Genomic DNA, 25,920 nt, shown 5'->3' with positions numbered 1-25,920 from the left:
AAATACAAAATCGAAAGAACAATGACGGACACAGTACCTGCATGTTACAACGTATCTATAGTTAATCCTAATCAATTTTGGAAAATCGATAAGGTCTTGAAAACAGAGCTCCCTATTCTGGCGATTCAAGTTGCTTTTGTTGCTGTGTTATCTCGTCTCTTTTCCATAATCTACAAACCTCTGCATCAAACTCGTCTCATTTCACAAATCTCTGTAAGTAAATAAATCTAGATGTCGTTTTGTTTATGAAAATTATCTCAAAATTTCTTATATGTTTTATTCTAACAATTTATTGTGTGGGAATTCTAAATTATAAATACCTAGGTTGGTTTCCTACTGACACCGCCATTACTTGGAAGATTCACGACAATTTTTGAGTTCATTTTTCCGGTAAATGGGGTCGTCAATGTCGAGGTGCTTTCCCACATTGGTCTCATTTATTATGCATTCCTTAGTGGATTGGAGATGAACTTAAATACCATTCTAAATGTGAACAAGAAGGCTGCAAGCATCGCAATTGCTGGGATCGTCTTTCCCATACTCGTTGCACCATGCTTATATGCTTTGTTTCGAAACGTTTACGGACATGTTATGATGTTTCCCCTTGAGGAAAGTAAAAATAATGCTTATATACTTTGGACTTTAATTCTCACTGTTACTGGTTTTCCTGTGGTAGCACATACACTTTCTGAGCTTAAGCTCCTTTATACTGGTCTTGGCAAAGCAGCCTTAACAGCAGCTATGATTGGTGACACGTATGGTTGGATTCTTTTCACTTTATTTGTTCCATTTTCAATTAATGGTAAAAGAGCTATCTACACTGTGTTATCCACGATAACATTTGTTGTTGTGTGCATCTTTGTGGTACGCCCACTCATTCAATGGTTTATTGATCGCAAGGAAGACAAAGATGAATGGAATGATAACCAATTGCTCTTTATAATCATGGGGGTCTTAGCTTGTTCGTGTATTTCAGATTTTCTTGGTGCACATGCCATTGTTGGGGCTTTTGTTTTTGGATTAATTTTACCACATGGGAAATTTGCTGAATTGGTCATGTCAATTTCAGATGATTTTGTTAGCGGCTTTTTAGTACCCCTTTTCTTTACTGGAACTGGGATGAGACTTATGTTGATCGCAATTTTCTCCCAAGAAAGCTGGCCCTTTATAGTTGTGATTATACTCTTGTTGTGTGCTCTAAAGATTTTAAGCACTTTATTTGTCACCTTTTTCTTCGGTATGCGTATTCGAGATGGTTTGACCTTGGGCTTGATTTTGAATAATAAAGGCACCATGGCATTAATAATGTTGAACATTGCTTGGGATAGAACGGTATTGATCTATTTAAAATGTTGTATTCAATTGCTTTAGTTTCTTAGATATACACTTGCAGTCTAATCCATAAGTTCTTGTGATGTGTTATTGCAGATATTTTCTATACCTACCTATTCCGTTATAACTTCCGCCGTTCTTCTGATGACCATAGTTGTGTCTCCCGTCATCAATGCCATATATAAACCAAGACAAATATTTGAACAGAACAAGCTAAAGACCATACAAAAACTAAGAGTTGATGCAGAGCTCCGATTTATAGCATGTGTTCACAATACTCGCCAAGCTGCAAGCATGATTAGCATAATTGAATGTTTTAATGCCACAAGAGTTTCCCCTTTGCATATTTTTGCCTTGTACCTTGTCGAACTTACTGGACGTGCTGCTGCCCTGGTTGCTGCACATATAGGGAAGCCTAGGAGCCAACTCGGAGAACAAAACCTGACTAGGTCACAAGAAGAGTTAGAAAGCATTCACAACACATTTGATGCACTTGGAGAGGCATATGACGCTGTTAGAGTTGAGACCTTAAATGTGGTTTCAGCATATACAACTATTCATGAAGACATATACCACTCAGCAGATGAGAATCGCACAAGCTTAATTCTTCTTCCATTTCACAAACAATTAGGTTTAGAAGGTACTCTAGAAGTAACCAGTGTTGCATACAAAGATATAAACCAAAATGTAATGCAAGGTGCTCCCTGTTCCGTGGGAATATTTGTTGATCGTGATTTTGGGTTAGTTCCCAAAATGAACCTTCACATTCGTGTGGTCTTTGTTGGGGGCCCTGATGACCGTGAAGCCTTAGCCATTGCATGGAGGATGGCAGGACGTTCGGGAACAAAACTCTCAGTAGTTCGAATTCTTTTGTTGGGTGAAGCAGCAAAAGTAGATGCTTCAGTTCACGATGAAGCACAAGGGATATTATCTGCGGTAATAGATACAGACAGGCAAAAAGAGTTAGATGAAGAGTATATAAGCACATTTAGACTTACAGCAGTTAACAATAGCGATTCAATATCCTACTCAGAGATTGATGTTCATAGTGGTGAAGATATTCCTGTAGTCCTCAATGAAATAGAAAAACTTGGTTGTGATATTTACATAGTTGGTCAAGGAAATTGCAGGAACTCTAAGGTCTTCTCAAATTTGATGGAGTGGTGTGAGTGCTTGGAACTTGGAGTCATAGGGGACATTTTGGTGTCAAACAATTTTGGTTCACGCTCGTCTGTGCTAGTTGTTCAACAATATGGATATGGAGGAATGGCTTTTGGAAATAATCTTAACCAGAAGGCCACTAACAAAGGCACATTTGAGTCTATTGTCTGAAGACAGAATAGACATGAAGGTCTACAATGAGCAAGAGGATTTACAAGAAAATGTTTTCTAAACTTGATGTATATCAATTTACAGTATATAAGTGGTTGCAAACCATACATGCTGAAACAGTTTTGTAAGACTGCATTAGACTTAAAATTGACTTCTTAGAAAATGTGATTATTTGTTCAATATCATATAATTTCCTCTATGTTTAGTTTTAGTTTTTTTTTTTTTGGTATTGGTATCATTTTATATTCCTCAATAAAAATAATAAACGAAGAAATTTCATTTTTCTTATATTTCTTAAACACTTTTTGAATACTAATTTTTATTATTTTTAGCATCGAATTTTTCTTTCCAATTTTTCTCATTATACATTGATATCTATTTGCAATATTATGAAAAATGATTTTCTTTTTATTCGGTAAATACATGTATTTATGCATCCTTATTAGTTTGTAACTTAATTTAGTTTTAGTTTTATCATTTCCTTGTTCTCTCTTATATTTGTATATATTATTGTTACTTTATTACATGAATATGAGGTTTGCATGCCTGAACTAACATACAAAGAAAAATAATAATGATAAACTAACGAGCCAATATCCTTTTTATTTTTTTCTACTATCGGTGGCCACATTTGGTCAATTAAAGATATTATGACACCATAAATAGATATGTATAGGTTGAATTTATGTTGTCGATGATGCATTGTGTTGTTACATACTAGTTATGTGTTTTATCTTAGGTTCAGTGAGTATGAGAAAAAAGAAATAAAGGTTGAAAGCACCATAGTAGAAGAAACATCGAAAGTAAGTGTAACTTAGAGTATCTTTCTTCTTGTGAAGTAACACCCTTGTAAGAAGGCTTTTGTTGTAAATTCTCTCTACAAAATTCATTCCTCTGTATTCAACCTTTGTTTTGGATGTAGTAAGAAGTGATGAAAAAACATTTGAAGCTCTTAGTCTCATGGAAATATCGAAAATGGATATAGTAGTAACCTATGTTATCAAAAGTATCTTGTGCATTTTCTTCAATGATTGATCCTGAAACCCTTTAAGTGTTCCTTAAAGATAACATATACATAGTCCAAAATATCGGGATAAATAAATATAAAAATATTATGTTGTTCTTTCTCTTTGGATAATTTATTATTAAACATTATATTACTTTTGCCAAAAGTCCCGTTATCTATTAATCTCCCTTTTAAAACCTATGCGTTATTTTAGTTTAAACTTATGTTAAAAAGAAAAAAAAAATCTGATCTCAATATAATGATGCCATTAAATCAATATAAAAGCTTCATCAATTGTTTCTTCACTTACAAAACTTATCTCAAAATTTCGGAAAAAAAATGTAGAACTTTTTCGAATTTACAATATAAAGATTTCTTAAAATAACTTGCATATATAGTTGTGAGTTTAATTGAATGTCATGTCTAAATATTTTAATCTATTCAAATATATTTTAAAGAATATTGGGAGTATTATCGGTTAGACTTCGGTAAGTGAATAATATAACATAAATAAAGTTGTACAAAATAGATAGAAGTGGTTAAGTTCAAAAGGAGAATTACAACTAAATAATTTAATTCCGCCTGAAAATAATATTTTTATATTTTTATATTCGTAGGTGTATTTTAAATTTTCCTTTTTTATAATATTTTTTCTTAAATTTAGTAATAAATTATATAAAGTTCTAGTTTGACATAAAAATAATTATTACAACCACACATGTTATTTCTTTTTTAACTAAAGATTTGGTATATTTATATCATTTATTTGAAACTAAAACTAAAATATTTATTTTTAAAAAAAGTTGACCGGAGATAAACTAAAACTATACTTGTAACGTCCCATTTAATTATTAAACAAAATTAAAGGAAACGTCACGCGATAAAATATAGCAGCGTAGTCTTGGGGTCCTTAACGCAACCCCTACAACCTGGCACACCACGATGCCAACATAAATCAGATACAATTCTAACAAAGAGTGTAGAGTAAGAAATCATAAGACGATACATGGGCCGTAGCCCTAAAGAAATCATGAATAAAATGACTCCAGCCCAAATGGCTAAGCTGCTGAATCACCATTCCCTTGCTGACCACGAGAATCTCGCCCATCTGCTCCCATCAACCAAGTCGATGATCATCGCAAGAAAGAAGAACCACATACAAGACAACCATACAACAAACAGGGTAAGCTAGAGCCAACAACTTATGCATCATACAGTCCAATATATATGTTCATCATCTCGTATCCATGTAACAACCAAACATGTTATGACTCTTCACTCAGTACACTACGACTCGACTCGACTCATCCAAATACGTATAACTTAGTCAGATTCAACGGATGCTTGCACTTGTGGTGGATACCTCTGCTCGATCCTGAGCTGCTCACCCCCGAGCTATGTGTTACAAGTGTTACGATGAATCAAGTCTCCCTCACCACAAGGTTAGCCCTTGATGAATTTCAGGCCTCCTGCTACTCTCACCACAGGGGTCAGTCCGCTCTAAGTGAGACTAACTGGCCCCTTAGAGTGTCAGGATGCAGTCCTTACCTTGAATCCTTACCTAGTTATACAGATGGGGCACCACCATGGACACCCACTAACAGGGGCCATGGAATTACGTCCCGACCACTGAAGCGCAACCCTGAAAGTCTCACCTAGAGACCCCAAGGTATTATGCACTGACACGGACCAGCATACATATACGACCAGGGATTTATACATACATTGCACATAAGGTTTCAACCCAAAACCCACAACAAAACTCCATTTCTCATATGTTGAATCATTACCAACTCGATATTCTCGATCATGAGTAAGGTGTTTCTCCTCATGCCAACCATACCAAAGCTTTGCCAACCGCCAAGATTCATTATTGCTCATACCAAGTTTGTGACCCCACACACACACATATGCAACCAACTCATCATATACAAGTCATGTAGAGATCATGCCAACTTTCATGCCAAACCCATCATTTGTAATTCAGGAATCATACTACGTATACCTCATACTCCATTATATACATATCACTCGTCATGCATTCATACCCAACCAAAACAGACCATTCAAGAACAAACAAACATTTAATCACAGCACTGCCTCGCCCAGCACCTCGCTCAGGCTGAGGGGTCTCGCTCAGGCGAGACAGTCTCGCCTAGACGAGTCCCCTTCCGCCTAGGCGAGGGCTCAACAGGAACAAGAAGGCAACGCGGGATCTCGCTTAAGCGAGATCCCTCTCGCCTAGGCGAGTTGTGTGCTCGCTCAAAACACACCCTGGTCGCCTGAGCGACCACTCGCGCAAAAAGCTCTTTGCGAGCCTCTGCACATCTCGCCTGGGTGAGTCAAGCTCGCCTGGGCGAGTCTAACAGTGTCCGCCACTGTTCGCACCTACAACGCGCATTCACGCACCCAACAGAGGTTCCAGTCAAATTCAGACATTCATAGCAATGCACAATCTCAAAGAATTCACAAACCACGACAATACAAGCTAAACACATCACACAAGAAAGGTTCTAGCTTCCCTTACCTGGAATAAGCTAGCAAAACGACCCGACACTCTCTCGCTACCGAACGCACGAGCACAACAGCTCAAGGAACGAACAGAAGAACTGGAAAGATAGCGAGACAGAAGCACGGTATGGGTCACTTGGAACCCTAGCTGTGAAAGGAACGAAATGAACAATAGAGACGAGCATGGGCTAGCCATAGTACTTACCTGGAGTAGGAGACAACTTCGAACCAGCTCGACAACGGCAAGAACCTAACCCTAGCAGAACGTACTTTTAGCGCACTAAGGAAGGTGACGGCTACGATTCTGAAAGAGTGAAAGTGAGTGTGGGATTAGGGCAACATATTAGGATCTTATATGCTGGGCCAACCCTTAGGCCCACTTACAAGGGCAGCCCCTTTAGTTTAGGGCAGAAAAAATAAAAAGGGGCCTTACATTCTCCCCAACAAGAAAATTTTCGACCTCGAAAATAAAGACTCACCAGATAAACAGATGTGGATGTGATTTTCTCATGTCCTCCTCTAACTCCCACGTCGAGTCACCTGTCCTCCGATCCCAGATAACTTTGACAAGACTGACAGTCTTTCCTCGACGTTCCTCAACCTTACTATCCTTAAGAGCTTTGGGTGGTACTTCTACGGTGAGGTCTTCTCTGATCTGTATATCCTCAGCTTCCAATACGTGGGCCGGATCGAATATGTACTTCCTCAGCCTTCACTAAAATCTGATGATAACCCGATCGTAGATCTATCTTCAAGAACACCGATGACCCATGCAACTGATCCATCAAGTCATCGATTCTCGGGAGCGGATACTTGTTCTTGATCGTCATCTTGTTCAGTTGCCTGTAGTCCACACACAGACGTGAACTCCCATCCTTCTTCTTCCCCAACAACACTGGTGCTCCCCAAGGCGAAGTGCTGGGTCGGATGAACTGTTTCTCCATCAGATCTTCTATCGGTTTCTTGAGCTCTACCAACTCTGCCAGAGCCATGCGATATGGGGCCATCGAGATCGGGCCTGTTCTTGGGACTAGATCAATAGAGAACTCCACCTCTCTACTGGGAGGCAATCCTGGTACCTCCTCCGGAAACACATCCTCAAAATCCTGGACGACTGGTATCACAGACGTCGTCTCTCCTCTCTCCACCTCCATATGTGTGAAGATCATGTAGCACTGCGCACCGTCCTGTAGTTCCCTCATAACACCCTGGGAAGATACCAACTCAGGCTCCTCTGAGTCGGGAAACAACAACTTCTTCTCCTGACAATCGATCAGAATGTGATTGGTGGAGAGCCAATCCATCCCTAAGATCACCTCCAACTCCTGTAGAGGTAGGCAGATTAAGTTCACCCTGTACCTGCGCCCCTCTACCTCCACTGGAAGCCTGACACACAAGGACGATGTCCTGACCAAACCCGATGTCGGGGTAGATACTGCAAGTTCACAATACAGCTCGCATACCGGCAGACCCAGACCCTCCACACAAGCAATTGACACAAAGGAGTGTGTCGCTCCAGAATCATACAGCACACACAAAGATTCACCCGCTATCATGCATCGACCTATAACAAGATTACCTAAGCCTGCAGCCTCTGCTCCGGTCATGGCATATACCCTGCCTGTCGCCTGAGGCCGGTTGCCTCTATCTCTCCGCTGGTGCTGGTGAGGAGTCTGAACTGGAGGGCGTGTTGCTGCCCTAGCAAGGGTGGGACAATCCTTCCCAAAGTGGTCTTCCTTACCACAGTTGTTGCACCGACGGTAACCCTCCATACGCGGGCAGGCACTCCTCAGATGAGGGCCCCCACATATGTAGCACTGCACTCGACCCTGCTGGGGAGGAAGACCCCTAGACCCCTGAGGCTGATGAGGAGGTCTGTCATACGGTCTCCTCCGCTCGTCATGTCTGGGCTTGGACCCAGATGGTCCACCAATCCTCTGAGGCTGCTGAGGCCGCTGACCCTCTACCTCATTCTTCATCTTCTCCATTACCCTGGCCTTCTCCACCAGAGCGGCAAAATCCTTGATGGACAAGGGTGCCACCATGAAGCGAATGTCGCCGCGGAGTCCATTCTCGAACTTGCGACATCTCCACTCCTCATCGAGTGGCAAGGTGTAGAAACGGCTGAGATGCTTAAACTTCTCAGCATAGTCAGCTACTGACTTCCCTCCCTGTGTGAGCTGGAGGAACTCCACCTCCTTAGCATATCTGACACTATCTGGAAAGTACTCGGAGAGAAATCTCCCCCTGAAGGCCTCCCAAGTCACTGGCTCGCCTCGCTCCTCCATGATGGACTTCATGCTAATCCACCAATGTTCAGCCTCTCCGGTTAGCATATAAACTGCAAACGCCAACCGGTTCTCTGCCGGGCACATCTTCGCATCGAAGATCCTCTCCAGGGCCTTCAGCCACTGATCGGCTGCATCTAGGCTGGTCTTCCCGTTGAACTTCACAGGATGGTGTTTCAGAAAGTCTTCTAGACTCCACTCTCTGACTGCAGGTCGTGGCTCGGGACCAAACACAGGGGCAACCGCCCTATTCTCCTCCAGTTGGTGGAGGGCCTCCATATGCTGCCGATGAGCATCCTCGGCAGCCACCCTTGCAGCTTCCATCTGCTGCATCACCAACTGCTGCTGCTCCAGCGACGCCGCCTGTCGCTACATGGATGCTTCATGCTGCTGCATCATCACAGCACTCTGCTGCGCCATAGCCGCTACCATCGCCTCTATGGCTCTGGCGATATCCGGTACGTCTCCCTAGGATGATTGCGGAGTCCTACGAGGAGGTGCCATAGGTTACTGGCACATAGAAAATCACTTGGTTAGACTCGAATAAGGCAAGAATTTTAACTAAGCACTCAGAGACACACAGAGAAGTTAAGTGGACAACCCATGTCCACAGACCTAACGAATGACCGCTCTGATACCATAAATGTAACGTCCCATTTAATTATTAAACAAAATTAAAGGAAACGTCGCACAATAAAGTATAGCAGCGTAGTCTTGGGGTCCTTAACGCAACCCCTACAACCTGGCACACCACGATTCCAACATAAATCAAATACAATTCTAACAAAGAGTGTAGAGTAAGAAATCATAAGACGATACAGGGGCCGTAGCCCTAAAGAAATCATGAATAAAATGACTCCAGCCCAGATGGCTAAGCTGCTGAATCACCATTCCCTTGCTGACCACGAGAATCTCGCCCATCTGCTCCCATCAACCAAGTCGATGATCATCGCAAGAAAGAAGAACCACATACAAGACAACCATACAACAAACAGGGTAAGCTAGAGCCAACAACTTATGCATCATACAGTCCAATATATATGTTCATCATCTCGTATCCATGTAACAACCAAACATGTTATGACTCTTCACTCAGTACACTACGACTCGACTCGACTCATCCGGATACGTATAACTTAGTCAGATTCAGCGGATGCTTACACTTGTGGTGGATACCTCTGCTCGACCCTGAGCTGCTCACTCCTGAGCTATGTGTTACAAGTGTTACGATGAATCAAGTCTCCCTCACCACAAGGTTAGCCCTTGATGAATTTCAGGCCTCCTGCTACTCTCACCACAGGGGTCAGTCCGCTCTAAGTGAGACTAACTGGCCCCTTAGAGTGTCAGGATGCAGTCCTTACCTTGAATCCTTACCTAGTTATACAGATGGGGCACCACCATGGACACCCACTAACCGGGGCCATGAAATTACGCCCCGACCACTGAAGCGCAACCCTGAAAGTCTAACCTAAAGACCCCAAGGTATTATGCACTGACACGGACCAACATACATATACGACCATGGATTTATACATACATTGCACATAAGGTTTCAACCCAAAACCCACAACAAAACTCCATTTCTCATATGTTGAATCATTAGCAACTTGATATTGTCGATCATGAGTAAGGTGTTTCTCCTCATGCCAACCATACCAAAGCTTTGCCAACCGCCAAGATTCATTATTGCTCATACCAAGTTTGTGACCACACACACACACATATGCAACCAACTCATCATATACAAGTCATGTAGAGATCATGCCAACTTTCATGCCAAACCCATCATTTGTAATTCAGGAATCATACTACGTATACCTCATACTCCATTATATACATATAACTCGTCATGCATTCATACCCAACCAAAACAGACCATTCAAGAACAAACAAACATTCAATCACAGCACTGCCTCGCCCAGCACCTCGCTCAGGCTGAGGGGTCTCGCTCAGGCGAGACAGTCTCGCCTAGACGAGTCCCCTTCCGCCTAGGCGAGGGCTCAACAAGAACAAGAAGGCAACGCGGGATCTCGCTTAAGCGAGATCCCTCTCGCCTGGGCGAGTTGTGTGCTCGCTCAAAACACACCCTGGTCGCCTGAGCGACCACTCGCGCAAAAAGCTCTTTGCGAGCCTCTGCACATCTCGCCTGGGTGAGTCAAGCTCGCCTGGGCGAGTCTAACAGTGTCCGCCACTGTTCGCACCTGCAACGCGCATTCACGCACCCAACAGAGGTTCCAGTCAAATTCAGACATTCATAGCAATGCACAATCCCAAAGAATTCACAAACCACGACAATACAAGCTAAACACATCACACAAGAAAGGTTCTAGCTTCCCTTACCTGGAATAAGCTAGCAAAACGACCCGACACTCTCTCGCTACCGAACGCACGAGCACAACAGCTCAAGGAACGAACAGAAGAACTGGAAAGATAGCGAGACAGAAGCACGGTATGGGTCACTTGGAACCCTAGCTGTGAAAGGAACGAAATGAACAATAGAGACGAGCATGGGCTAGCCACAGTACTTACCTGGAGTAGGAGACAACTTCGAACCAGCTCGACAACGACAAGAACCTAACCCTAGCAGAACGTACTTTGAGCGCACTAAGGAAGGTGACGGCTACGATTCTGAAAGAGTGAAAGTGAGTGTAGGATTAGGGCAACATATTAGGATCTTATATGCTGGGCCAACCCTTAGGACCACTTACAAGGGCAGCCCCTTTAGTTTAGGACAGAAAAAATAAAAAGGAGCCTTACAATACTACAATAATTTCAAATTATTCCATAACTCAAATAATTTATATCCAACTAATTTATTGATACAAATTTTAGAATATTAAATTTAACTTATACTAAATTAACCACCTTGGCATGAATCCAATCCAACCTAAATCATATTCAAACTTAATTTCAAGATTTCATATCTCAATAATATGTAATTATAAATAATAATATTGATGAAAATATGTTAAATATAAATTATTGATATTTTAAAAATTTTTGTAAGCATTCTATTACCTTTCATTATCTTAAAATATAAAGTGTACCGCATATTTAACTTCTTATAGATTAAAAAAAATAAAAAATAAAAAATTCTCAAAAATCATTTGAATTTTATTAATAAAATATATAAATAAAATAAATTATTAAAATCTATCTACTAAAATAATTGAATAATTCTTAATTGGATAATTTATCTTAAAATCTATAATTGGATTGGAAATACATTACACACTAGTTATGTTTACAAAATTTTATATTAATTTAAAATTATTTAATATTTTATTCATATACATCAAAATTAACATGATATATTTCTATAAAATTCAAAAACATGAATATATTTGTGATGTTTTTATTATATTTCATTTTTCTCAAGTTCATTATTGGAAAGTATTAACTCATTGATAGGATAAATATCCATTGCACTCTTCACTATCTCTGTACATACAATTCAAATCTAATCACGTTACGATATTTTATTTATTCCCAAGTTTATACTCATTTTTAAAGATAATATATTTAGCCTGTATTTGGGAAATAGTTAAAATCAATACATTATGTTCAAATTTAGTATCGATGTTTCTTCTTTTTTTCCAAATGAAGAAACAAAATCTAATACATGCTAACTTTAACTAAGTGAAAATATCACTTTTTTAAAGATTGCAATCAATACATCATACTATTGCAAGTCTAATGTAATCGTTGACTTGAAATATATAGGGACATTGTTGGTTCCATGTGAAAAATTTTCACGAGAATCAAGTTTGTATATTTTATTTTTATTTTTCAACATGAAAAATGCATGTTCTTGTCTTTGTATGGACGACAGGTTGCATGCTTGTTTGAAATTAATTTACTTAGATTTTTTTTCGGTCCACAAAAATCTAAAAACTAATTCTTTCATGTTCTTTTATACTAAGAAAGATATATAACCACATAAGCTATCAATAGGAAATTAAAATGATAACCCATTTCTCTAACAATGATAACTGATTTTTAATAACAAAATATTAAATTGAGATATCTAAAATTTAAATATTTTATAAAATATTAATAAAGTGGTTGTATAAAATAAAATGCAGTTATGTAAGTATAGAAAATTTTGACTATTTGTTGTGTGAAACAAAAAATATTACTAACCATAAGATAGGATAAGATAAGCGACATAAATAGATATGTACAGGTGGAATTTATGTTGTCGATGATGCATTATGTTGTTACATACCAGTAATGTGATTTGATCTTAGGTTCTTTGAGTAAAAGAAAAGAAATATATAAAGGTTGAAAGCACCTCAGTAGAAGAAACATCGAGACTAAGTGTATCAAATACAAAATCGAAAGAACAATGACGGACACAGTACCTGCATGTTACAACGTATCTATAGTTAATCCTAATCAATTTTGGAAAACCGATAAGGTCTTGAAAACAGAGCTCCCTATTCTGGCGATTCAAGTTGCTTTTGTTGCTGTGTTATCTCGTCTCTTTTCCATAATCTACAAACCTCTGCATCAAACTCGTCTCATTTCACAAATCTCTGTAAGTAAATAAATCTAGATGTCGTTTTGTTTGTGAAAATTATCTCAAAATTTCTTATATGTGTTATTCTAACAATGTATTGTGTGGGAATTCTAAATTATAAATACCTAGGTTGGTTTCCTACTGACACCGCCATTACTTGGAAGATTCACGACAATTTTTGAGTTCATTTTTCCGGTAAATGGGGTCGTCAATGTCGAGGTGCTTTCCCACATTGGTCTCATTTATTATGCATTCCTTAGTGGATTGGAGATGAACTTAAATACCATTCTAAATGTGAACAAGAAGGCTGCAAGCATCGCAATTGCTGGGATCGTCTTTCCCATACTCGTTGCACCATGCTTATATGCTTTGTTTCGAAACGTTTACGGACATGTTATGATGTTTCCCCTTGAGGAAAGTACAAATAATGCTTATATACTTTGGACTTTAATTCTCACTGTTACTGGTTTTCCTGTGGTAGCACATACACTTTCTGAGCTTAAGCTCCTTTATACTGGTCTTGGCAAAGCAGCCTTAACAGCAGCTATGATTGGTGACACGTATGGTTGGATTCTTTTCACTTTATTTGTTCCATTTTCAATTAATGGTAAAGGAGCTATCTACACTGTGTTATCCACGATAACATTTGTTGTTGTGTGCATCTTTGTGGTACGCCCACTCATTCAATGGTTTATTGATCGCAAGGAAGACAAAGATGAATGGAATGATAACCAATTGCTCTTTATAATCATGGGGGTCTTAGCTTGTTCGTGTATTTCAGATTTTCTTGGTGCACATGCCATTGTTGGGGCTTTTGTTTTTGGATTAATTTTACCACATGGGAAATTTGCTGAATTGGTCATGTCAATTTCAGATGATTTTGTTAGCGGCTTTTTAGTACCCCTTTTCTTTATTGGAACTGGGATGAGACTTTGATCGCAATTTTCTCCCAAGAAAGCTGGCCCTTTATAGTTGTGATTATACTCTTGTTGTGTGCTCTAAAGATTTTAAGCACTTTATTTGTCACCTTTTTCTTCGGTATGCGTATTCAAGATGGTTGGACCTTGGGCTTGATTTTGAATAATAAAGGCACCATGGCATTAATAATGTTGAACATTGCTTGGGATAGAACGGTATTGATCTTTTTGAAATGTTGTATTCAATTGCTTTAGTTTCTTAGATATACAATTGCAGTCTAATCCATAAGTTCTTGTGATGTGTTATTGCAGATATTTTCTATACCTACCTATTCCGTTATAACTTCCGCCGTTCTTCTGATGACCATAGTTGTGTCTCCCGTCATCAATGCCATATATAAACCAAGACAAATATTTGAACAGAACAAGCTAAAGACCATACAAAAACTAAGAGTTGATGCAGAGCTCCGATTTATAGCATGTGTTCACAATACTCGCCAAGCTGCAAGCATGATTAGCATAATTGAATGTTTTAATGCCACAAGAGTTTCCCCTTTGCATATTTTTGCCTTGTACCTTGTCGAACTTACTAGACGTGCTGCTGCCCTGGTTGCTGCACATATAGGGAAGCCTAGGAGCCAACTCGGAGAACAAAACTTGACTAGGTCACAAGAAGAGTTAGAAAGCATTCACAACACATGTGATGCACTTGGAGAGGCATATGACGCTGTTAGAGTTGAGACCTTAAATGTGGTTTCAGCATATACAACTATTCATGAAAACATATACCACTCAGCAGATGAGAATCGCACAAGCTTAATTCTTCTTCCATTTCACAAACAATTAGGTTTAGAAGGTACTCTAGAAGTAACTAGTGTTGCATACAAAGATATAAACCAAAATGTAATGCAAGGTGCTCCCTGTTCCGTGGGAATATTTGTTGATCGTGATTTTGGGTTAGTTCCCAAAATGAACCTTCACATTCGTGTGGTCTTTGTTGGGGGCCCTGATGACCGTGAAGCCTTAGCCATTGCATGGAGGATGGCAGGACGTTCGGGAACAAAACTCTCAGTAGTTCGAATTCTTTTGTTGAGTGAAGCAGCAAAAGTAGATGCTTCAGTTCACGATGAAGCACAAGGGATATTATCTGCGATAATAGATACAGACAGGCAAAAAGAGTTAGATGAAGAGTATATAAGCACATTTATACTTACAGTAGTTAACAATAGCGATTCAATATCCTACTCAGAGATTGATGTTCATAGTGGTGAAGATATTCCTGCAGTCCTCAATGAAATAGAAAAACTTGGTTGTGATATTTACATAGTTGGTCAAGGAAATTGCAGGAACTCTAAGGTCTTCTCAAATTTGATGGAGTGGTGTGAGTGCTTGGAACTTGGAGTCATAGGGGACATTTTGGTGTCAAACAATTTTGGTTCACGCTCGTCTGTGCTAGTTGTTCAACAATATGGATATGGAGGAATGGCTTTTGGAAATAATCTTAACCAGAAGGCCACTAACAAAGGCACATTTGAGTCTATTGTCTGAAGACAGAATAGACATGAAGGTCTACAATGAGCAAGAGGATTTACAAGAAAATGTTTTCTAAACTTGATGTATATCAATTTACAGTATATAAGTGGTTGCAAACCATACATGCTGAACCAGTTTTGTAAGACTGCATTAGACTTAAAATTGACTTCTTAGAAAATGTGATTATTTGTTCAATATCATATAATTTCCTCTATGTTTAGTTTTAGTTTTTTTTTTTTTGGTATTGGTATCATTTTATATTCCTCAATAAAAATAATAAACGAAGAAATTTCATTTTTCTTATATTTCTTAAACACTTTTTGAATACTAATTTTTATTATTTTTAGCATCGAATTTTTCTTTCCAATTTTTCTCATTATACATTGATATCTATTTGCAATATTATGAAAAATGATTTTCTTTTTATTCGGTAAATACATGTATTTATGCATCATTAATTTAATAGAGCTACATTAGTAATAAAATATTTTTATGGGGTCTGTTTTTTATACATAATTTTATAATTAATTTAATAGAGGTATATTAATACTAAAAAAATTGGGACATTTTTTCTTAAACATAATTTTATGATTAATTTAATAGAAAAATATTAATAGTAAAAAAAAATTGAGGCCTCTGAACTCTTCTATATAAGGGGTGCTCCTAGACATGTAAAAAGGTTGAACATTTTGAAGTAAAAACACTTTTGTATCTCAACCATTTGGGAGAGTTTCCTCTGTAGGGAGTGAATACTTTTAAGCCTTATCTTGCATAGCAAGTGGCGGGACACATCCACTCATCTTCAAGGTTGTCATGGCTTCTAGCCTAGCCTTGTAGTGTCGTGCTTCTCACATTTTTACCATTTCTTTCCTTTCCATTTTATGTTTTCTTCTTCCTTTAATTGTTCTTGGGTTTCTATGGTTTATGTGCTTTCCATTTCCTTTTTGTTTTGAATCAACCATCATCTTCTTCTCTTGAGCTTTGTGAAAGGAACCTTCACATGTAGATAGCTTGCTATCTTAATGTCCAGTGGGGATTTCACTTAGCTTTTTTAATCAACTCACACCATATTCAATTATCTTAAAAAGAAAACAAGATAATCCTTCATCATTTGGTATCTAGATAATAGGTTATCTTGAATATGGTGTTTTTCATGTGCTAACCTTTTCTTGTTGTAGCTATCTTTGTATGGTTCAAATCCACTTCCATTACACACAAAAACAGTGCTGGCAGAAAACGTGACGATTTTAAAACATTAAACTATACCAGCTCACCGGTGCAAAAATTATGTTTTTGGTGTAAAAAGAAAGCTCTTTGAGTCTAGTTTCCCGAAAAAAAAGAACCAATGCATTTGGAGTTATGTGGAGAAAGTTATGATCAAATTAGTGAGCAAATGTCAGATTTGCCAAGAATGCGTGAATCAGCGTATTCAGGTTCTGTTGTGGCAGTTTGGATACAGTTTTTGCACCTCTTTAAGCTCCTAAATGTGGTTGGATAAGATGTCTTTGGATGCTTAGTCTTTGAGTCTCAAATCCATGAGTTTAAATGCATGATAGCTACATGTTTCTGTCTTTGTGTATGTCATGTTTAGTCTTTAAATGTGCCTAACTTTTGTTTGAGTCATATGTCATATGTAAGACCCGTGAAAATTAATTAAATTACATAATTAATTAATTAATAAATGCGGGTAGAAAGCGCCTTTATGGTATTAATTATTGTTTGATGTGACGTGGAAAAGTACTAGCTCAAATGGTCAAAAGTACTTGGTTTATGTAAGAGGACTTGGATTCGAGTCTTATGTATGCCAATTATGTGTTGTTGTTTTATTATTGATTTTTAATAATATGTATGAGTATGGAATTGGTATTGTAAGCTTATCATGATTGGAGTGTATCATTAACATGACTTGGTTGAATTGGTTATGCACTTGAATGGTGACTAAGTGGTCATCGGTTCAAACTTGGTTGGGAATGAAATTGGAACTTTATATTTTTAAAGTGTAGTTTTGGAGGGAATATGAGAGGGCAAAAGAAAACCTAGAAGGGAAGCCAAGAGGGGCTGTAAAACATACTATAATCCCCCCTAAATGAGAATTAAACACATTAAAAAGCCCAATTTCGTTTTAGTTTTAAAACCCATCATAAAGACACCTATAAAAGCAAAATTTTAGGTAGAGGGAAGGGTTTTGGCAGTGTGGTGAACTGGTGTGGAGAGGAGAACGAAATTAGGGTGTGCAAAGGGGGAGGCAAAAGCAATTGGGAATGAAGGGTCCTTGTCTTTCTCAACTTTAATCAGTAATTCCAGGTTAGGGGAGCTGTATTTTGAGTATGTAAATTTCATGATGTGAATTATGATTTTGTGTCATTGCCTTCTCAATTGGAATATGATTGTGGTGACATCGTGTATGTGTAATCAAAATAATGAATTGGCTGGATGGTTATAGGTTGCAAACCCTATTATGCATTATATGTTTTGGGAATGAGGGTTTTTGGTATGGAGTGGTTGTGAACGCTTAAACAGTGTGTCTTGGTAGTTTAATTTGGATATAAAGCGTGATTTTGATGTATTTTTGCCATTACATTGTGTTGGTAATGATTGGTTGGTGTTTTGGTATTGTTTTTGGCAAATTGTGTGCGCGAACAAACTCGAAATCCTGCAAATCTCGCCCAAGCTGGTCCACCTCGCCTAAGCGAGAGTTGTAGAGTCTCACTTTGGGTTCTGGTTCATGGTTCTCGCCTAGGCGACCAAGAAAAAGGTTGAGCGACATGGTCTCTCGCTTAGGCGAGAGGCACTCGCCTAAGCGAGGTCGCGAGGAAACATCAGAGTTTTGAGCGCGACATCTCGCCCAGGCAAGAGGTTTTGAGTTCTGAGCCATGGACACTCTCACTTAGGCGAGAGTGGCTCACCTAAGCGAGTTCTCGAAGTGCATTGGTGTTTGTTTTGTCAAATACTCATCTAGGTGAGGTCTGTGTGTTGTTTTGAGCGAAGGTGTGACTCGCCCAGGCGAGATAACGTGATGTGACCACTGTCTTAAGCTCGTTCAGGCGAGGTGAGCTAGCCTAAGCGAGACTGAGGGCTTAGCTTGGGCGAGAGTGCCTGGCTTAAGTGAGTTTATGCGAATTTCCATGTTTGTGTGTGCTTGTGTGTGTGATTTGGCTACTTTATCCTAAGTATAGGAAGTATATATATGTGGTGTGGTGTTTGGGCTTGAAGGACTAAGTCCAATAGGGGTCTGGGATGTGCTTGAGTGATTGAACGCATGATGGGCATGGAACTGGTTGAGTTCCCGTCGGCTACTATTGGGCGAGAAGTCCTTAAGATGGTGATTACATGCGTTGGACGCACGATGGGCAAGGAACTGTGATGTTCCCGTCGGCTACTATTGGGCGAGGAGTCCATAGTATGGTGATTGCGTGCGTACCAGGGTCCAAGTTGAGGAGGCTTGGATGATTTACTACAGACAAGGAGTCTGTAGGGCAGGACTATGAGCGGGATAGGCTCATAGGGTTGGACCACGAATGAGTTAGTTTCGTGGGAGCAGAGTGAAGTCCCAAGACCTAGTTCATGTATATGACTCATGAAGGACTATGAGGTCATCGTTGGGTAATTTGAAAATCATAAAATTTTAAGTTATGCTATTTTGGGATGGGTGGCATATTTATTTCATGTATATGTTTATATATTGTGCATAGCTCACCCTTTCTGTGTGTGTTTGGAGATGATCGGATAACTCGTTATCCGGGAGCAGATGATGTGACAGGTGGGCCAGGAGATGCATAGACTCAGAACGAGGGATAGCATGGGATTTTGTATATATTTATTATTTTGGTTTTGAGATAACTTTGTAACCCTTTTGGGAGCCATTGGAATATTACTTCAGTTTTATAATTATGGACTCCTGTTTCTATTACATGTATATTAAAGTTTTAAATTTCCCGTGTTTTTGGGAAATGATTTTATATTAAATGAGGGATTTATTTTTATTTTGAATTTTATTTATTAAATATTAGTAATATTCCTTAGGGATGTTACAATTGGTATCAGAGTAAAAGTTTTGAAAATATTTCTAAATATTTTGGGGCTAGTGGGGAGTGAGCTTATCGATGTGGTTGTTTGTTGCGTGTTTGTGTTGAATGTTGAAAAGGTGTCAGTGGTTTTGTTTGACTAAGTGACTGATTTTTAACATTTGTAATGTGGCGTATCCAGGCTATGACTGCTAACAAGAGGAAGAGGAGTAGTGGTGCTAATAACATCGCTGAGGCTATCCACAGGATGGTGGATGCAATGCAGCCACCCGTAGCAGCGCAGCCTAGAACGACGATTGCACCAATCAGGGTGCCGACCGTGGAGGACTTCTTGCGCCACAAGCCGGCGGAGTTCACTGGCAAAGCCTCTCCTGATGAAGCGGATGCATGGCTCCGCAAATGAGAGAAGATCTTCAAGGTGATGAACTGTGAAGATGAGCAGAAGCTACTATTTGCCACCTATTTGCTTAATGAGGATGATGAAGGATTATCTTGTTCCTTTTTAAGATGATTGAATATGGTGTGAGTTGATTAAGAAAGCTATGTGAAATTCCCACTGGACATTAAGATAGCAAGCTATCTAGATGTGAAGGTTCCTTTCACAAAGCTCAAGAGAAGAAGATGATGGATTGATTCAAAATGAAAAGAAAATGGAAAGCACATAAACCATAGAAAACTAAGAACAATTAAAGGAAGAAGAAAACATAAAATGGAAAGGAAAGAAATGGTAAAAATTTGAGAAGCACGCCACTACAAGGCTAGGCTAGAAGCCATGGCAACCTTGAAGATGAGTGGATGTGTGCCGCCACTTGCTATGCAAGATAAGGCTTAAAAGTATTCACTCCCTAGGGAGGAAACTCTCACAAATGGTTGAGACACAAGAGTGTTTTTACTTCAAAATGTTCTACCCTTTTACATGTCTAGGAGCACCCCTTATATAGAAGAGTTTAGGGGCCTCTAAGCAAATAAAAGATACCTAAGGATGTCTCTACAAAAACCTAACCCTAGCTTCTAGAAACTAGATCAAATAAGGTTACAAAAATGAGAGACAAAAGAGCTAACTATGGTGTGTGCAAGGCTAATTTCGTTCTAGCACAAAAGGAGACAAAGAATGTGTCTCATATGTCTCCAAAAAGTGGCCAAAGTGTGCTAAAAACAAAGGAGACCAAAGGTACATAGGTACACTTGCTTCATGCCTTTTACTTTATGCTTTATGCCTTTACTTTACTCTCTCCTCCACATCATTTATGCTCCCCAATCACCATGCGCCACCTAGCATTGCTTTCTTACTCCTAATTAACCTACAAAGCAAATAAACATAGATTAGCATGTTGGCTTAAGTCAAGTCAACTAAAGTGAACAAGTCAAACCTAGTCAAAGGTCAACAAGTCAACTAAAGTTGATTCAACTAAGTCAACTTAGAGAATCAAAAATAACAAACACAAATGAAAGGGATGAAGGATTAGTGAACTTCCTTTCTAAACATGCTTAGTCTTCTTAAACATGTGCCTTCATCCTTGGTTGGGGTCAATCTGTCATCATCCTCCCCTTCTTGGAGAGAATTTGACCACAAATTCTTTAAGCCTTTGTAGATGGAGCTTGACTTGATTTGGGGGAGGTTTTGCGCCTTCCTTTTATGAGCTCTTGTTCCATCTTTTCTAAGGGTACTACCCCTAGCTTTGGTTAGGCCATCCCTCTTTTCTAGACCACTCTTCTTCTCATGCTTGCGCATTGGGTCTTCCTTTTGAGCCTTGCAAGAGAAGAAAGAATGGTGATGTCCATCTTGCTTTGAAAATCTTTTTTTAGAGGCAAGTAACATTTTAGAGGTAACTTGCTCTTTTTCTTTTTCATCTTTTCTCTTATCTTTCACTTTATTTTGGTCCTCATTTGCTTGATTGGGTGAGAGAGGTAGGAGTGTGAACTTCTTGCCTTGGAAGGAGAAAGCATAGGTGTTAGCATGGCCATCATAAAAGACTTTTCTATCAAATTGTCATGGCCTACCTAACAAAATATGAGTTTCTTCCATAGGCACAACATCACATAACACCTCATCTTTAAAATTTCCAATTGAAAAGTTAATGAGGACTTGTTGAGTTACTTTAATGTCTTCTTTCATAAGCCATGATAGCTTGTAGGGCTTGGCATGAGGGATAGTTTTCAAGCCAAGCTTATCCACAACCCTTGTGCTAGCCATATTTACACAACTTCCATTATCTATGAGGAGGGGACATAGTTTGTCTTTGATATGACACCTTGAATGAAAAAGGTTTTGTCTTTGAGAAGGGACAAGTTCCTTGGAAACTTGTCTTAGTTGGTGCCTTATCATTAACAATCCACCTTCAAGGGGTTTAATCCTTTCACTTGAAGAAGAAGTGTGGGAAGAAGTACTTTTGGGGGAAGGGGGAGAAGAATGTTCACTCTCTACTTCTTTTTTAAGGTTTAAGGCCATGATTCTTTTGGTGGGACAATTTGAAGCTATGTGCCCATATCCCAAACACTTAAAACATTTTATAGAACTTGTCCTTGTACCTTGAGAAGAATTAGGAGTTTCATTAGAAGGCCTAGATGAATTAGTCCTAGGAGGTGGGTCTCTGGAACTCTTGAGTGGTGATTTATCATGTTTTCTTTCTTTATCTTTCCAAGTACTAGAATAGTAGTCATTGTATGAACCACTCCTCTTGGCCTCTTTTTTCTTTTGCAATTGAGTTTCAACTTTGATGGCCAAATGTAAAACTTTGTCAAGAGAGGAGTACTCATATAACTCTACTAAATCTTGTATGTCCCTCCTTAAACCACTCACAAATCTAGCTATCTTTTCCTTTTCACTTTCAAATTGGAGTCCTACTTTTAGAAGCATGGACTCCATTAACTTGTAATATTCATCCACACACATGGACCCTTGTTGAAGCCTTTGGAGCTTCAAAAGAGTCTCCCTCCTATAGTAGGAAGGAACAAATCTAGCGCGCATCAAATTTTTAAGGTCCCTCCAAGAAGTTGCGAGTGACTCTTGGTTAATATTGTCCATACATAATTGATGCCACCAAGTCATGGCATAATCCTCAAACTCTAAGACTACCAAATCTACTTGCTTTTGATGACTAACTACATGAATGGTAAAAATTTGGTCCACTTTTTGTTCCCACTCAATGTAGATGTTTGGGTCATTTTCTCCTTTGAACTTAGGAATCTTTGGAGTTTGCTTCTATTGTGATGATTTGTGCCTAGAATGCCCTCTTTTCCTAGCCTCTCTTTCTTGCTCTTTAGCTTCAAGCCTTTGAATGTGCTCTTGGATTCTTAGGTCACTTTGCTCCTTGTCCTTTCTCAATTGTTCAAAGGCCTCCTTCCTAGACAACTCCAAATCCCGAAGCAATCTCATCAATGTATTGTTTTTGTTTGGTGTAGGTGCATTTGATGAACTTGCCATGATTCCTACAACAAAAACACTCAAATCCGAGATAAAATAAATGGATTAGGGGTTAGACAACATGAAAATCGAGACCAAATCCAACCCAAATTGTAACCCAAGTGTTTAGATCACTCTCCCAAAGTAACAAGGCATGGCTAGCACTTAAAATCCACCAAAGGAGTGAAGCAAACACTTTTAAAAACTTGTTCAAAACCTTTCAAATGCAACACAAGTGATTCGGCCACAACATCCCAAGAGTTTCAAGAAAAGAAAACTACTAAGACACAACAAAGAACACCTAGTGACAAGCAAGAAAAGCACAAAAACAAGAAAGTTTAACTTCTAAGGAAATTTTGTTTTAAAGACAAAACCTGAACAAGACTAAAGCAATGAAAAACACTTTTAAAAACTCTATGGAAAGCATTTGAACAAACCAAGATTATACCTCAAATTATGCATACACCAAGAAAGATCATAACCAAGTTAAAGCATGGAACTAATTTGCCAATATCACCCAAAATCCAAGTACAAAATTTGCTAGCATAACACCTAGTAAAATTGGCCAAATGGATTCACCAAGCAACACATTAGCTCTCGGCCAAACTGTTTTTGGTCATGAAAATAATTTTTCTTTTCAAAACTAGGTACTTAAGATGATGAGAAGGATATTTTAGGGTGTCTTGAACACTTAGTTCCTTAAAAATTAGGTCAAAATCAATTTCAAGGAGCATGCTACAACAAAAGGCATAGATCTCATGCAATAGCTCAAATACTTAGAAACAAGAATAAGAAAACGCAAAGAAGCATATGACATATGACTCAAGCAAAAGTTAGACACATTTAAAGACTCAACATGACATACACAAAGACACAAACATGTAGCTATCATGCATTTAAACTCATGGATTTGAGGCTCAAAGAGTAAGCATCAAAAGACATGTTATCCAACCACATTTAGGAGCAAAAGAGTCACAAAACCGAAGCCAAAATTGCCACAACATAACCTGAAAACGTTGTTTTTCGTATTCTCGGCAGCTCTGACCTTTGCTCACTCATTTGATCATAACTCTCTCCACAGAACTCCAAATGCGTTAATTCTTTTTTTGTTGGAAACTAGACTCACAGAGCTTTCTTTTGATATAAAGAACGTTACTTTTGGACCACTGAGCTAGCTGCAGTATTTTTTTCAAAAACGCACACGTTGCTGCCAGCACTGTTTTTATGTGGACCATTCAAAGATAGCTACACAAGACAAGGTTAGAACATGAAAACACCATATTCAAGGACAACCAAAGCTCTAGATACCAAATGATGAAATATTATGTTGTTTTCTTTTAAGATTATTGAATATGGTGTGAGTTGATTAAGAAAGCTAAGTGAAATCCCCACTGGACATTAAGATAGCAAGCTATCTAGATGTGAAGGTTCCTTTCACAAAGCTCAAGAGAAGAAGATGATGGATTGATTCAAAATGAAAAGAAAATGGAAAGCACATAAACCATAGAAAACTAAGAACAATTAAAGGAAGAAGAAAACATAAAATGGAAAGGAAAGAAATGGTAAAAATGTGAGAAGCACGCCACTACAAGGCTAGGCTAGAAGCCATGGCAACCTTGAAGATGAGTGGATGTGTGCCGCCACTTGCTATGCAAGATAAGGCTTAAAAGTATTCACTCCCTAGGGAGGAAACTCTCACAAATGGTTGAGACACAAGAGTGTTTTTACTTCAAAATGTTCAACCCTCTTACATGTATAGGAGCACCCCTTATATAGAAGAGTTTAGGGGCCTCTAAGCAAATAAAAGATACCTAAGGATGTCTCTACAAAAACCTAACCCTAGCTTCTAGAAACTAGATCAAATAAGGTTACAAAAATGAGAGACAAAAGAGCTAACTATTGTGTGTGCAAGGCTAATTTTGTTCTAGCACAAAAGGAGACAAAGAATGTGTCTCATATGTCTCAAAAAATTGGTCAAAGTGTGCTAAAAACAAAGGAGACCAAAGGTACATAGGTACACTTGCTTCATGCCTTTTACTTTATGCTTTATGCCTTTACTTTACTCTCTCCTCCACATCATTTATGCTCCCCAATCACCATGCGCCACCTAGCATTGCTTTCTTACTCATAATTAAACTACAAAGCAAATAAACATAGATTAGCATGTTGGCTTAAGTCAAGTCAACTAAAGTCAACAAGTCAAACCTAGTCAAAGGTCAACAAGTTAACTAAAGTTGATTCAACTAAGTCAACTTAGGGAATCAAAAATAACAAACACAAATGAAAGGGATGAAGGATTAGTGAACTTCCTTTCTAAACATGCTTAGTCTTCTTAAGCATGTACCTTCATCCTTGGTTGTGGTCAATCCGTCATCAGAGGATGCAGACCCGGGAAGAACAGGTAGAGTGGACTAGCTTCAGGACGCGGTTCCTGGAGAAATACTTTTCTAACACGGCCAGGGAAGACAGGGAAGGAGAGTTTCTTGCAGTGCAGCAGGGAGAGATGACAGTACAGGAGTACGTAAATAAGTTTGAGCACCTGGCGGGATACTACTCACAAAATATTACAGAAGAGTGGAGGTGCTTGCAGTTTGAGCGATGACTCAAACATGAACTGAATAAGGTGGTGACACCTTTGAGGAAGAGAAGATTCCCAGTCTTGGTGGAATAGGCCAAGAGTGCTGAACATCTGGAGAAGGGCCCTAGTCCAGTTGTCCGACATCAGAAGAATGTCATAGAGGTGAGGCAAATGAAGAAGCCTTACAGCCGACCACAAGCATTCCAGGGTCCCTCTTGCTACCAATGTGGCAGACCCCATCTGAAGAGGTAGTGTCGTCAGCTGGCAGGTGGAGTAGGAGGGTCAGGCGACCGTCGCAAGTGCTTTATATGCGACAAACCAGGACATTTCGCCAACAATTGCCCAGAAAAGAAAAATTTGGGTGTGAAGAAGCCAACATCATCGCTAGTAGAGAGAGCTAAAGCGGCTGGCAAGATCTTTGCTTTGACCTCCACAGAGGGTACAAAATCAAGTAATCTCATTCTCGAACCATG

General features: G+C 38.9%; 2 protein-coding genes and 1 pseudogene across 2 annotated transcripts; 2 read left to right on the top strand and 1 right to left on the bottom strand.

Annotated features, from left to right (window-relative positions):
- Positions 1–21: 21 nt before the first annotated feature.
- LOC114194864 (cation/H(+) antiporter 15-like) lies at positions 22–2,664 on the top strand. The gene is made up of 3 exons (XM_028085269.1): positions 22–213; positions 325–1,332; positions 1,429–2,664. The coding sequence occupies exons 1-3, from the start codon at positions 22–24 to the stop codon at positions 2,662–2,664; spliced, it is 2,436 nt and encodes an 811-aa protein (XP_027941070.1).
- A 3,268-nt stretch (positions 2,665–5,932) lies between these two features.
- On the bottom strand, positions 5,933–8,802 carry LOC114194862. The gene is made up of 7 exons (XM_028085268.1): positions 8,224–8,802; positions 7,923–8,160; positions 7,555–7,874; positions 7,160–7,443; positions 6,387–6,485; positions 6,198–6,279; positions 5,933–6,058 (listed from the first exon to the last, which is right to left on the bottom strand). Exons 1-7 carry the CDS (start codon positions 8,800–8,802, stop codon positions 5,933–5,935), a joined length of 1,728 nt encoding a protein of 575 aa, XP_027941069.1.
- A 4,015-nt stretch (positions 8,803–12,817) lies between these two features.
- LOC114194861 lies at positions 12,818–19,869 on the top strand (annotated as a pseudogene).
- The last annotated feature ends 6,051 nt before the right edge of the window (positions 19,870–25,920 follow it).

Source organism: Vigna unguiculata, chromosome 8 (genome assembly GCF_004118075.2).
Source record: "Vigna unguiculata cultivar IT97K-499-35 chromosome 8, ASM411807v1, whole genome shotgun sequence".
Lineage (NCBI taxonomy): Eukaryota > Viridiplantae > Streptophyta > Magnoliopsida > Fabales > Fabaceae > Vigna > Vigna unguiculata.
This window is presented reverse-complemented; position numbering and strand designations above follow the sequence as displayed.

Excerpts from the sequence above, each read along its gene's own strand:
- LOC114194862 (XM_028085268.1), bottom strand. The coding sequence starts at position 8,802 with ATGCAGCAGATGGAAGCTGCAAGGGTGGCTGCCGAGGATGCTCATCGG. Across the intron at positions 8,161-8,223 it reads GCGGCGACATTCGCTTCATG|ATGAAGAATGAGGTAGAGGG; the intron begins GTGGCACCCTTG and ends GTAATGGAGAAG. Across the intron at positions 6,280-6,386 it reads GAAGTTGTCTCCTACTCCAG|TTCTTCTGTTCGTTCCTTGA; the intron begins GTAAGTACTATG and ends CTATCTTTCCAG.
- LOC114194864 (XM_028085269.1), top strand. The coding sequence starts at position 22 with ATGACGGACACAGTACCTGCATGTTACAACGTATCTATAGTTAATCCT. Across the intron at positions 214-324 it reads GTCTCATTTCACAAATCTCT|GTTGGTTTCCTACTGACACC; the intron begins GTAAGTAAATAA and ends ATAAATACCTAG. Across the intron at positions 1,333-1,428 it reads ACATTGCTTGGGATAGAACG|ATATTTTCTATACCTACCTA; the intron begins GTATTGATCTAT and ends GTGTTATTGCAG.